General features: G+C 35.1%; 1 protein-coding gene across 3 annotated transcripts in view; it reads left to right on the top strand.

Moving 5' to 3' along the window:
- znf385d (zinc finger protein 385D) overlaps positions 1-15184 on the top strand; it is a 133052-nt gene that overhangs the window by 73584 nt on the left and 44284 nt on the right. The window contains exon 1 of one of the 3 annotated variants that reach the window (XM_066715711.1): positions 3055-3305. The exons of the other annotated variants lie outside the window; for them this stretch is intronic. Within the exon in view, the coding sequence (XP_066571808.1) occupies positions 3284-3305 (22 nt within the window). The 5' untranslated portion in view covers positions 3055-3283. Of the gene's footprint in view, positions 1-3054; positions 3306-15184 lie in introns of those variants that run through there. 3 annotated transcript variants of the gene reach the window in all.

The following is a 15184-nucleotide window of genomic DNA, read 5'->3' as shown; positions in this document are numbered from 1 at the left end:
TTATTTATGGAAAAGATATTCAGAAGATAATCAGCAGCATTCATCATACCCAGGCAGACTGCAGCAATTTTTGTAATCGGCCCACATCTAATTTTATTGAGAAGATTGAACATATTGTCAATCAGGGAGTTAAATGGATTGCTAATAATATATTCTTTTGTAACATTGGGGGGAACCAAGAGGACTCTGTAATCTTCCAGGATACTGTACTGCCAGATATTTCCATGGCATGGATATATTACTTTTTTCAGGGGCAGACACAAAAGCTTTCTGCTCTTTCAGCAGGTCTTCGCTGCAGGTTTATAATCCCCTTTGTAAGTCCATACCTGCAGTGCCTCTTACAATGCACTATGGGAAACTGGAAGCAAGGTGCAGAACTCTATTCACAAAGATAATGTCAACGTCCTTCTACCCAAGCATCCCGATGGCTGCTAGATATCCACCAGCCTATTGACTGTTTTTGCTAAATTGAATAACACCTTCTTCAATATTGTATGTATGACATTTTATTGGACCTCTACTGTCTACCAACAAATAGACAAACAGGCATAAACATTAATAATACAAGTCAAAACAACTAAACAAATCCCACCATGGTATTTCCTGATTGTGAATACTTGGCGCTCCCTGACGTACATTTTGAGATTATGCTAAACAATTCTTCTCTAGTTTAACACACATTTTATTTTAACCAGTATAAACCAGAGATATATAAAAAATAAAATAAAAAATAAAACAGAATTGAAATTCAGTATCCTAGTAATTTTGGTTTAAATTATTATTATTATTATTATTATTATTATTATTATTATTATTATTATTATTATTTTGTAAACACCTTTATCCAAGATAACTTACCCTAATTAGGAGCTAGACCAAATCAAAACTTTGACTCGTGAATCGTAAATTAAGCAGTACCCTAGTCTAGCCCTATTGAATTTCATTGATCTTATTGTACTGTTTCTTAATTTATATATATATATATATATACATATATATTTGTGACAACTGTTACTTCACTCTGCTCTGTTATTTGCTAATAAATAATAAATACAATGTTCTACATATACACCATATTACACAGGTAACAACATCACTGAAATACAAAAAGAAAACACTTTACACATAGTGAATGAAATGCAGGTACTAGATAAATTAATCTATATTGTATAATTACTCATAGTTACAATGTAAGTAATGTGTAACTACTTATGTTGCCAAATTATTACACATGTATATAATTACACCCCACTTGCATAATAACACATTACCTACTTTGTAGCTATGTGTAATTACTATGTAAGTACATAGGTAATTACTCAGTACTTAGTTCCCAAAATTGCCCACTTAATGTAAAGTGTTACCCTGTAGCTACGAAAAGGCATTCTGCCTCTGCCATTTGTGCTTCCGAGCACCTGATAGGAATCTTATGTAACACATATGAGAAAACTGTGATTAGCAAATGTGGCCATATATTGAACTTACTACAAAATTTGGATCAGGTTATTAACATAATTCTTCAGTTCTTGCCAAATTGTGCTGCTCAGGGAAGAAACACTTGTAAAATGTTGCTTTAAATGCATTTAATTCATTTATATACATGTACCATTTCACTGTACAATTCACAAATGTATCTACCGAATTAGCAGATCCATTCTTATCATACATGGATAATAAACACATTAATTATATTTGGCTGTGTGTTTAATAGGAAAATACATTAGAAAGTGACAGACATTTATTAAATTGTCTGTCCATATGGTGTAGTTTTAGTCCAGCATGTAGAAAGATTATACCTGAAGTGAAGGGCAGTAGACATGACAGGAACATTTGTTCATTTTTAAGTATTTCTTTTCCTGATACTTGACCTTGAAAGGACATTCTTGTGAAAGATGTAAAACATGACAACATGTGCCACAGGTTTATGTTTTCTCGATCTCTAAACAAATATCATTATGTTTCATACAGCAAGCTTTGCCTTTTAGCAAAAGTAACCATGGACACCTTAAGGTGAGTTTATTTTAGTTTCCTAACATCAAATGTGAAAGCGTGTTCTCGATCTTCAAGGCACAAGCAGGACTTTCCAGAACGCAGTTGAAAGGTTTTCCAAATACAGACAAAGCCAGTTGATCAGATAGTACCATAACTAATGAAAAGCGTCGTTGAAGTGACAGCAAGATTAATTAAGTTCCTCCCGCTGTATTCACGTGTGGCTCTGCAGAGTTCCTCTGGGTACCAGCTCAGTTAAACGGTATTCATGGTGACAAATAATGCACTTTTCCAGAACTGACACTTCTGAGTCAAGGTTAAAAAACACATTCAGTGGGTTTAGACTGTGGAACAGAGCCAAGGCGAAATTGGAGATTGGCTGGTTTTAGATATGGAATAAACTTATTTACTTAATGTGGGCTCAGGGGATATGATAGGAGGGATGGGTGAATTCAAAATTAATTGAAAACAGCTGCTGAAGGCAAATCGTGTGCTATATCAGTTCTGCAACAACAACAACAACACTACCACCAAAAAAGCATCGCTTATAAAATGCTTTTTAAGAGACTTTTGATCGAACTGAATTGTGTAACGGTGACAAAGATTAGCTGTATGCAATTTAAAGTGCGGGCAGATCAATGCACTTTGTTTTACAAAATCTTGATTTATAATCAATAAATGCATCATTGCCTCACTATAGTAAATGCAGCCTGACCTTCAAAAGAATTACTGGAATGTGCATGTCAAATAAACACGAGAAACAGAAAAATGTACACCGCACATTTTGGGGAATAGTAAGAAGAGAGATTTGTGATGTATTTGGTGTGATATTATATGGTGTTATCTAAACCCAGTATTAAACATAGCCGTAATGCCTTGCAGTTATTTGTGGCATGGAGTTGTGAATGACACTAAGCCTGCCTTGTCATTTAAATGAGAACGAAGCAAATCTAATGAACGCACAAGCAGAACAGTTGAGAAGCAGACTCTTAGAACAAATCTTGTTCTGGCACTACTGATGTCACAAGCACAACAAGAACATCACAAGGAGGAGTCAGATTTCAGTAGAAGCAAAAGCACAGTATGCTGCCAGAGTACATGATAATCAGGCAGGGACTGTGTTGGGGATAAGACAGCATATAAGCAACCTGGCTGAAGAGCTATAATGATCAAACCGAATGCTGAAGGGAAACGTAGCTGAGCTTGTAGAATGAAACTTCCCTGTTTTGCATGTCAGCGCATGTTGAGAGTACAGTGGAAACTCAGAACAGTGGGATTTTTCTATGTGTGATTAATGAAGAACAGTATGTATTTCGGTAAGTATTACTCATAACCTGATGTTATTTTGCCTAGGAGACAGATCTAGTGTGTTGTTAAGGTAATGTTTTGCTCTCAGCTACCGGAAAATGTGATTTTGGTGATGTGGAGTTTTATGTTGAGATTCTTTGTGTTGCTTCAGGTTCTATCAAGAGAGCATCAGTGCTCATTGAACAAATCTATATTTGTGGTTTGAAGTCAAAAATATTGTTGCTAAAAATAATATACTGGTTATAAAACAATTGGATGTGCTGCTACTAATTTTAGTCTGTTTCTTTAACAAAGTATATTTCAGTGAATTGATTTGGAAATAGATTTAATTTCACTACAAAATTATTTTACTCAGTGATGGATTTGTTTTAGTAGAAGGGGCTTCTTGAGTACATGTTGAAGAAAGAAACTCAGCAGACTTTTATGAATATCCCCTAATGCATTCTTAGTTTCATGCTTATGAAATGATGTTAATTAAAACATTTTCAGAAAATTAAACAGACGATTTGGCTTCTATACAAAGTATATAAAAGACAGAAAGTAGAAGTGCTGCATATTTGATTGTTTATTTACTCTTTAATATATGGAGTTTAAATTAGTGGCATTGAAATGAAGTTGCTTCATGATATCAGTTCTTTATGGATTGCCTTGCATGACAATGTTGAAGATCTTTGACTGGGGCACCTATTGGGGTTTAGGGATCTTACTGTCAGCACCTATAGTTGTATCAGTTGTATTAGCTACGGAGTGAAATATTTGAATACAGCCCTTTCTTTTAGGAAATAGTAAAAAAACAAATGTATGTTATAATAAAGGGGAAAAATAACAAATGACTTGTATCATTATTGGTAGGAAGCTAGAATGATAGTATAACCTTCAATAATATTTAAGCAATTGTATGTTTATGCAGGCGCACTGTCATATATTTTTTTCATTTTTTATGCTTCTTCAGTGTTTTCTCAGATCTTTGGTTGTTTGTTTTACTTACCCAATGGAAAATAGAAATTCTAAGATGTATTTCAGATGCTGGTAATTTGTTGGTTTTGTGTAGGCTACTTTACAGCTCTTACACGTGCAAACCTTACTAGCTGCAAATGTGCGCTTGCCTGAGTAGTACTATATTATGACCATTAATTAAAGTAATTTTAATATAACATATAATACGATGTGTATTTTGTAATCAGTCCGTAATAGCACAGAAATGTTTCTCTTTAGTAATAACATTTGGAGCTCAACAGACTATTCATGTGTTTCATATATATTTGCAAACAGAAGTACAGTATATGTTTATTGGCCTGTAGTTTATATTTAAAATAGTGTATATGAAATATGAACTGTGATATACAGATATATTGCAGAGGAGAAAACTGACATATTCAGAACAGTGTTATATAGCCTGTATTTTATAGCACATAAATAGTTTTTTGGTTAACCAGAAATTGCATGGTTTCATATTAATGGGTGCCAGATTGCTACCCAGGGCTTACCTTTTTGAAATATATGTAGCTACAAGGTAATGCACTCAGCTTGCAGAGGCATGAATAAAAAGAATGAAAGAAAAAAAAAACCTGTACCTTTGAATCCACTTGTGTTCTTTGGAGATAACATTGTTATAAATTTCAGCATGGAGTTAATATACTGCATTTGTATGTTGAACAAAGTCAGCTGGTGCCTAGGTGTGTGTTTCAAAATATTACAGGAGATGCTATCAGCCATTCATGCTGTCATGTTGTCACTAGACAACCAGTGAATGTAGTGAAGCTGCCGTTTGGAGTGCTATAATCTACTGCAAGAATGCATCAAGGAATTCAGACTGGTGGTGGTCTTGTTTTATGGTTTGAACTTGAAATCAGGTTAATGCTGCCAAACCAATCTTTCACATTTGATTTGTGCATAGGAAAGGAGAATTACCTCTATTTAATGTTCAACATGCAGGAGGTGCTCAGGATTTTTGATTGCATGTTCTGATATTTCATCTTCTGAAATATGTGAGCTTAGTTTCTCTGTCGCTGTTCATTGAATGGCTTATTTTTAATTATTTTTGAAAGGAGATAATCTTCGTAGCAAATGTTGTTACTATGAGAATGTGACTGACTCTTGACACCCTAGACCTTGGTTTTGTGTGTTCATCTTTAATAAACAAACAAACAAACAAACAAACAATGCTAATTTACATACAGTATCCTGTATCATGCTGATTTTAATTACATGCAACTTAGTGAAAATACTAAACCTTTTCCAGAGTATTTATGTTTTTTTTTTTTTCTTGAGTACTGCTATATCTCAGAATCTCAAATATTCAACAGCACAGTTGGTGGTACCGATTGCTAGCTTGATTTTAGTTCATGGTCCAGATCATTTATGGTTTTACTAAAGGAAGAAGATTCTTTTTCATTTACCGAAGGACAGCAGGTTTTTTTTGTATCTGCGTTATTGATTAAAGCCATTTCACTAATCAAATCCAAGCATTGAGTAAAAATATATACTTTAAAGTCCCAAGAATACAAAAATATACTTTCACATCGACACATCTATCAGTCAAGTGGAAGGTTCAAATAAATTACATACAGGGGTTTCTGGATGTGTTTACTCCTGCTAAGCTGCCTGACAGGGAGTGAGTTATGGTGTACCGATAACAGCAGAAAATGCTATATATAAAAACATAATCGCCCAGAAAATGAATCTATTAATCAAAGAAGTTAATTTAGATTTTCAGTCCCAAATAAAAAAGTAGAAATTAAGATGATTAAAATGTAATAATAATAATAATAATAATAATGATAATAATAATAATAATAATAATAATACCAGTTGTACCTTATTAGTTTAATTTAAAAGTGGAACAGTAATATTTCCTGTCCCATTTGTCATTTCTGTCAATAAAGTGTAAATCAGGAAGAACATGAAATGAAAGACGAATTTCATTGTGACACACAGCTGCGTTGATAAATAGTCATTGATTTTCCTAAAGATTTGTATGGGCATGCCCCCTTTTTAAATGAAGCCTGCGGAGTACAGTGTTTTCTTTTGGTAAACACATTTGAACTGGGGGAAGTTAATCTCAACAAGAGTAATACACGCTGTGGAGATACTTGGCTCTCAAGCATTCTCCTAGTACAGATCCCAGCTCACAGTGACCGCCTAAACGAGCTGCTTCAGTTACTACGGGCACATCAACACTGTGAATCCTACAGATTCTATAGGACTAGAATGAGGAATGTTCAGTTGGGTTCTATAGAATGCATTCTGTGCCGAGATCTTTGCAAACTCTAAATGCACCATCTTTATAGACCATCACTGGTCAGACTTAAAATCCTTTTTTTACATTCTCCTGGATAATTCAGGATGTCTGTCTCACTGTCTGTCTCAAAGCCTAGTAGTGGGCTACAATCCCTCCTTTTACTAGTGTTTTAAAAAAATGAACAAGGGGCTTGCTCAGAAATAATTTTCTAATGCTATAATCAAAATGCAATTATGATCATTTAACATCATTTTAATCAGCACATTTCCCCTGAGCAGAGTAATTATAATTGTGCACCTACTGTATCTTGTGCATCTATGCAAGCAGGCAAACATGGTCATATGCTCTTAAAGTCACTCAATAATGTACCATATCGTCTTGATGTAGCGTGAGAGATGGACAGGAATCTGATGCCGGCGCTGAATGCTTTTTGAGAGGCATTAAAACAACAAGAACAAAATACTATAATGGCTGTTATTCAGAATATGTATTTCAAAAAGCCTTTGCTTAAGCCCTCCACAAAGATTTTAAATACAAGCACCCTTCGAAGCCCATTAGTCCTCATAAACTCCTCTTGGCACTGAGCCTTTCTTCTCCAGATCGATGGCCTTCCCTCTCTTCTTGTACCTAGCAATCATGTGTTTATCACACCACTGGAAGGACCTAGAGGAATGCTGGGATAGTCAGTGCACTGAAGTCTCCGTACAAGTTACAACGTGCTACGACAGATTGAGTTAAAAGATAACTTCGGTTTTACATGTCAGGTATAAAATGTATATTAAACAGTGCATTATAAAGACATGCAATCTACAGAACACATCCGTCTCTGTTAAACAATGCATTGTGGAAAATGTCTTACAAAACAAGCAAGTTTAGATGTGATGGCAATTATGGTCTTTTCTTTCCAGCGATAAGAATTGTGTTACATATTCATATATATATATATAATGTGTGTGTGTGTGTGTTCATATCAACTCTTGGGATCGTTGCTCTGTTAGTTTACACCGTTGGAACTCACTACTGATTATTCTAACAGTATATAAATACAGCTGATGGGAAGCCGGTTACTTTGCGTAAATGACAATGACCTCCAGCCTCCAAAGGTCAAATGAGTTTGAAATCAGTCTCTACTTTAAGGAGCTTAGCTTGTGCAGTATGGCAAAATCCCAGACTCTGATTAATAACAGCTGGACAGTCAGTTCCCGCTTTCTGATGGAGTGATGAGTGGTTTCCCAATTGCACAGAGAGAAGCGTCTCCAGGGTTGCAGCTCGTAATTAACCACACAGCTGATGGGACTGATGTGTGCGAGTCCACAGCCTGGCTGAAGGATGGTGGCCGTCACTAAGTGCTTGGGAGTCTGCAATTCCCTCTCCCCCCCCCGCCATTATTAGGATCGAGGATTTTCTTTTTCTTTTTGGAGTAAGCATAGTCTCCTGCGACAGATTAAGAACCTTTTGCAAGTTTGTCCAGCAGGTCCAGAGTATTTAATGAGCAAGACTGTGTTGGTGTTCCACTGACTCACTGCATATTCCTTCCAGACAACCAAGACAAACAGTTACTGTGACGTTGGCTCCCATCCTAGGAAAGCAGTTGTTTATGGTAGTTGCTGGCAGGTCAACCTCCAGTTACCTCCTGTCACTGTGGAGTGCTTTCTGTGTCCACTGTTATCCTCTTCAGAACCTTTCTTATATAAGGCAGCCAGTGTAAAGAATTAATTCAGTTTTGCATAAACTAAATTAGTGCATAAATGTACTGCACTTTGATTGGTTGGCCATTGCCTTGAGCCTCAATGAGAGATTGTTTATCTTATCACAGAGTACATGTGAAATTAATGCTCCAGGAAGAAGTTCAAACATTCTGCATAGTGAAGTTATAGATTGGTATAATTAAAGTTAGTATATTCCAAATTATGACTGGAAAAATAAAAACATTTCAATAAGGGGAGTTTTAATCATTTGGGCCTGGTGTTCAGTTAACACTTTCAATTCTAGATATTTGAATTATTGCTGTAAGCAATAAAGGTATTCGAAAATATGCTTTGTTGAAAGGTAACGTACCTACACAAGCATGGCCATGTACAACTCTATCAGCTGAAAAATATTATTATGATTGATATATTTTACTTAGCCTGGTACATGTTTTATTGGCTGCAAGTTAGGACTTGTTAGAAGTGACAAGTCAAGCTCTTGGTGTGGTTCCAACAGATGTAGTACCAGGATTGTTTAGCATGCAAGGTTTTTGGCAGGACTTTCATTCTGTGTATAACATGCAATGGGTTTATGAAATGTATTAATGTTTCATACAAATTTCTTACAATATAATTGATAACATTGCAGGGTAGTCCTTTGTGGGCCACTGCTTTCTGTGACTCATAACATGGCTTTGATTAATGTAGATCAAAGTTAAAAGCGTGAGTCACACTATAGTGTCCATTTGCAGACCAATATTTCATAGGAATGTTTGAACACCGACATTGACATATTTTGTTCTTGATCAAAACACTCAGAGGAAACTTAGTGTGGAATCTGGAGTGACATATGGAATCACTGCTCCAAGGTTTTATTTTTCTGTTCATACCACCATTTTACTTCCAAAACAGTTAAGCTTTCAAAACAAATGAAAAAGTCCCAATGCCACATCGTTCTGCGTCATGGCAGGACATGGCACAGCATCCTGCATTCGACAGCATTATGGGAGGAACGTGACACCGGGATTCTGGGTTAATGTATGAGGCTCATTACGAACACATTCATTTTGATTACACTTTAAAGACTACAGATGAAGCGAGGTAATTGTTATGATTATTGTTTAGGGATGTGCTTGATTCCATTTATATACCTATCACCTGCCAAAAAATACATATTTTGTAATTAAGACAGAGGTAAGCTTTATTTGTTGTAAAAAGATTAAGTCTATTGGGCTTAGCAGGTTCACTTTACAGCCTATAATTTGCAGATACTTTTGTCCCATAAGTCTTTACACATGCTGCAAACACATATGGGGGCAGATATTTAAAGTCAATGTGTAATCTGCATAGGTTAGCAATTAAATTAAATGAGGAACAGTTGCTGATCCACTTGCTACATCGCAGGCATGTGAAAATTAAGGGAGTTAAAATAATCAATATTTTATGGGCGAATGCAATGTTTTCATTAATTAAACTGTTTTTGTAATTTATATTTGAATGTCAACGAACTGTTTATAAAAAAAAACAGCTTTTAACAGAGACTGAAGTTGCTCAGCCATGAATAACCTTTGCTTAGAGAGCAGGTTTGAATCGGGTCTGTATTAAAGCTGATTGTGATTGTGGTTCCCTATAGGGCAGAGTGCAATTGGACAAGTACAGCTGGGCATGCGTGGACTTGATGTCTGCCAGTGTCTTTTCAGCGTTCACGTATTGGGTGCTGGTGAACATGTCTTATCAGTGAGTGCTGTCTTAGGCCTCCCTATGAGGCTATTGCCCTGCATTAAGCACCATGTACTTGCAGTGTGCAAAGTAACAAACTGCTCTACAGTGCGTGTTTGGAAGTATACATTCTCTACCATTGTAATGCAAGGGGAGTAATTGGGAGGCATGTTACCAGTTGGGTATTTAAAATTAGCAGGTTAAAAAAAGAAGAGGAAAAGTACCGATTCCAAAACTAAATAGACCAACATTTTTTTTTCTTAATGGTTACTTATCATTTCACAGATGAGAAAAAACAAATCATTTATTTTGGGTATCAATACCAGTAGTTAAATTGAGCTTCTACTCCTTTTCTGACTTTAACACATATGCGCATACATGTGTTCTGTGACATCCTTTGTTGTTGTTTCAGCTTGAATCATTACTTGGCTGCCTAACTTTTTTTTTTTTTTCTGTAAAAATGCTTGTTTCTGTAATTTTTACGAAACAAAGCTTCTGCTTAAAGCAAAGCAATTGACCACAAGAATCAGCCAACTGAGCTTTTTCCCAAATCCATTCCATATACCATAGTCCCTATGAACCTATGACTTAGTCCCATTACCCCTTAAATACGTATGGAGTTGTTTGAAATGTTTCCACAAATGTTGCCCTGAAGCAAAAACCCTTACAAAGTGATTAGGTTTCATAATACATTTACAAGCTATTGTATGTATGAAAAATAGTGTAATTAATATTGTTTGTTTTTTATTGGAAAAGTATTTGGATTTTATGTGGCTATAGAAGAAGTGGCGCATACTCAAAGAAAAAGCTTTAACGTCTGGTTATTACGTTCATTCTCTTTATGGAGGCTGAACTTTGGAAGCGGTGTAGTGGTCACATAAAATGATACGTGCTCTCCGTGGACTGAGGCATAATTTAAAGAGGTAAGATTGGCGAAGTAGGACACATGTTGAAGAGTACATTTCAATGTCAGGTTCTCCCTTGGTGAGAACACAGTGGCACAGATGCATTATAGCGCAGGGTGGCTGACAGTCTTGTTTAAACCCATATTTCAGGACAGATCGGGACAGCGTTTGGCGCACTTCATTTCCTTTTTGACACAGAATGGTTTTGTTAGGTTTTGCGAGAATTTCTTCTGCCTGCTGCTGTTTGAACTCAGATAACACTTGTCCCAGTGTGTTATGGGAATCACTGTCAGAACATGGGTCAGCTTAGGCCTGAGGCGTGACATAAACACGTAGTTTCTTTTCTCTGTCTTTTACTGTCAAATTAAAAGTTAGTTTTCTCATGTTTAATTATACTCTTAAGCTGATGAAGCATTGTTGACATTTTCAGTATTAAAATGCCAACAGATGTGAAAAGTTTCAGTACAAGAATAACAAGAATTATAAGAGCCAAGAACATCAGAAATGTAAATGTAATAGAAACTGTACTTTCAAAAAAATCACACAATTTACCGTTTCTATACCAATTGAGACATTAATAACCTACGTAAATTTATAGGAAATCCTCACTCCCCCAAACTAGTGATCTTAGTGAAAAACACTTATACAGCAACAGCTTAAGTGCTAATTAAACTAAAATCAAATATAGAATACAGTGCAGTAGTTACATCAATAATGTATGCAATGAGGTTGATGCAGGCTTAATGATCAATAAAAACAGTTTCAACAGGGTCATTTAAAAGTGCAAGAAAGGGCACATATTAAATAATAGGGAGCAATAGAGGGGAGCCTAAGGTAGCATGAATGATGTATTTATTGAAATCTATTAACCTTTTAAAAAGGAAATGAAACAGAGGATGTTGTTGTTGTGTTTGGTGTTTTTCAGGTATTTTACTGCAGTCCTGTCTCATTAAAATGCCCTTCTTGTTAGCAATCACAGCTGCACATGGTGTAGGCATTCTGTCATCTTACTTCAGAAGTACATCTTATAAATAGAAGTACATCTGTGTAGGCATAAAAGTAATCACAAGGTTTTATTGGGGTTAACTTTGTTGTGGACAGTTTGTCAGTTATGAGGGTATTTTTTCTCTAGTACAATTAATTGAGTCCTTATCATGTTTATAAACACTCCCTGTGGTTATTGCATGATGTTGTACAATGGAAGAAACGTACCTTGCATTTTATAAAATTTGTAAATAACATTGTGCACCAGTAATACAACTCTTTGAGCAAATTAATATTACTTCAAGCTTTGATAATTTTTCCTTTGGTATTTTGAGCAATTTGAATTGTCTCAGAGAAATTAATATTTTTTCTGATGAACTTTAAAACTTGAAGTGGTTCAAATATCTCATATAATTCACAAGCAATTTCTTATTCTCATAAAACCTTTTCACGTTTGTCTCCCATTGAGCAGCTCTCTCTCTTTGTAGGAGGTGGTCTTTGTTTTCGAGTTTTCTTGGCCCTCCATTCTCAACATTTACAGCACTTACCCAACTTTTTGTTCCCACTTAAACAAAGGGGAAATATGTAACCAATATTCTTGCTCTTGGCACACAGCACTGCAGTTAATTATACATTATTCCCAGTCATTTCAGTATGTCATGCACCATTGTTTCTCTGTCGTTTTCTAATATTTCAAAAATGCAACCACAAGCCTCCATTATTATACATTTTGAATGTACTTGTTGAAGGATATTAAAATACATGGAACGATCTATACCTAACAGTGGGTTTTTAAAACCAAAAGATCTGAATTATTCTGATTGAAATTTGCTTGCCAGTAAATATTCATATTCCCTTCTACACATGGGAGAAAAGTACAAGTAATTCCTACACGTCTGAAACTAATTTTCATATTTTCTTGTCAAGTTGTTTTCATGTCCTTGTTGTTATTGTTTGTTTAGTTGTTTTGTTTCTTTCATTCCAGAAAGAAAGACAAAAAACTTACAGCAAAGTTGTTTTTTAAGTGCAATATTTAGAATGCATGTGTGTGTGTGATTCTGAGGGCAATATATTATCCCATTCAATTACTCATGCTACATTTTACAAACCAAATGCTAAATAAGCTGTAAGTCTTCATGAGCTTTAGGGAATATAAGGATTTTCTTGTTTCAGCATAGATGGATCAAAGGATCCATCACAGCACAGCATTAAACACTTTTAACTTTGTGGAACTGGTTTCAGTATATAATTTTATCCTGCACAAATTTCTTAAAATAATGCTGTGAAAAGAAAATTTGTGTTGAAATTATATATTTAATATATCCCCTTCGAGGTGTCAGATCTTGCTTCCAGTACGCATCACCATCTGTACGTAAAGGTGTTAAGTAGGTCAGAGGCAGGGACATATGGCATATCAGTGGCAGAGATCAAAGATGAAGCAAGGAACTTCTGCCATCCAGGTCTGAAAGCCAGAAACACGGCCAAACCTGGCCATCTGAAAGTAGAAGATAGAAGGAGAAGAAAACACAGAATGCCTAAAAAAATATCTTTATATTTTACAGAATCAATAAACTCAATAGTTTATGCTGTCAACACACTTTTCCATTCTTTTTGTAAATAAAGTTATCAGCAATAGACATGGTGTTTTTCAGGGACTGATTGATCTTTCATTAATTAAGTAAATAATAATAATAATTCATAATAATAATAATAATAATAATAATAATAATAATAATAATAATAGTAGTATTAATGTATTTGTTATATTATTCTATGAAACATATGGTGACATATGCTAATATTATTATTATTATTTATATAATTATTATGTATTTTATAACATTTAGGAAGCAGTCATTTCCTCAAACAGGGCTGCATTATGTAAAATTCTGTTGTTTTAGATGCATTAAGTATTTGACTTCAAAAACCTTAAACTGGGGGGAAAAGACCCATCTGGGTTTATCAGTCATGTAAGCCTCAGGCTTAATGTGTTTGAAGTCATTTGTATCTTTTGGCTCTTGCAGTCTGAGGAATATTAGGATTAGATTGATGCATGTTGTCTGTGCATTGAAAACTCTGACCTACTTTATAAACTCTTTCATGGATTACCTTTGTTTGTGAGGACCACCCTGAAGATGTATTAATGAACAGGCAGCCTGTTTCCTAGAAATATACCCACTTGTTGCTACCAAGCAATTTTCCTGGATTTTTCCTCCTTACTGTTAACATTCCAGCAAATTTAAACACTTCAGTTTCCAGGTCACTGCAAAGATCTCTTCAACATTGTGATTCAGAGACTGTGAATTTGTGCAGGAAGGTGTGTCCTCTGAGCAGAGGAGTAGAAAGGGAAAATGCTACAAGACCTTGTTTTTTTTCTGTTCCAGAGCACATTGTGGATGATTATCAATGTGCCGATACTAGAGGGACACAACAACCATATTTTCTCTTTTCTTTTCTCCTAAAGTTGAAAATGGAACTATTAGACATACATTTAATAAAAGTTGTAAGATTCACTTCATGTCTGATTGCTGAATAAAAAAAAAATGCTAATAGAACAACTAACAAGGATAAAATACACTGTTGAATGAAGTACTGTTGAATTGTGTAAATTAAAGTGTTCGACTGTATATTGTATTTTTTATATTACTCAACACATTTTGGTAACCTGCTCTCTGCTAATAAGGGATTGGACCAGAAGTCATGTGGTATGTATTCAGTTCTTGTGAAACAGTTCAAAAGTTACAGCCAGTTCCCGACAGTATTTGAAACCTGTTGCGCTTCGTGGCTGGTTGTTATAGTTATTTGTTTTAGTGCTATGGTTTTGTCCAAGTTTTTCTGAGTCTTCATGAAACTGAAATGTGAAGAGTAGAAGAGTAGGTATTACAGATCGCAATGACTCAGAGCCCGCGGTATTGTAAAATATTATAGAATAGTGCTAAATACATTACAAAGAATTAAAAAAATGTAAACGGTAAAATTCAAGTCCTATTCTTTAGAAAACATGACTCACTAACATTAAAAACTTTGAAACCATAGTATCAAATGATAGCATTTAGCAGCACTTTACAACACCACTACAAAGTACTTTTGCATGTGAATAAGCCATTTGCACGGGATTTAGGAAAGTGCTCTCTCCACATTGCCAATATTATGGAGCAATATTCACAGAGGAGGAAAAGGAAGTCAGTTTTCAAAATAACCATATACAAATTAATCTCTGGAAAACTTAAAATGTGGCATTGATTGATTAAACACAATCATCCAACTTATTTTAACAGGTATTGTTTAAAAAAGTGAATGTAGAATGTAGAAAAAAACAATAGGCACATAAATAGCAGCAAATGACTCTG

Source organism: Amia ocellicauda, chromosome 10, assembly GCF_036373705.1.
Source record: "Amia ocellicauda isolate fAmiCal2 chromosome 10, fAmiCal2.hap1, whole genome shotgun sequence".
Lineage (NCBI taxonomy): Eukaryota > Metazoa > Chordata > Actinopteri > Amiiformes > Amiidae > Amia > Amia ocellicauda.
This window is presented reverse-complemented; position numbering and strand designations above follow the sequence as displayed.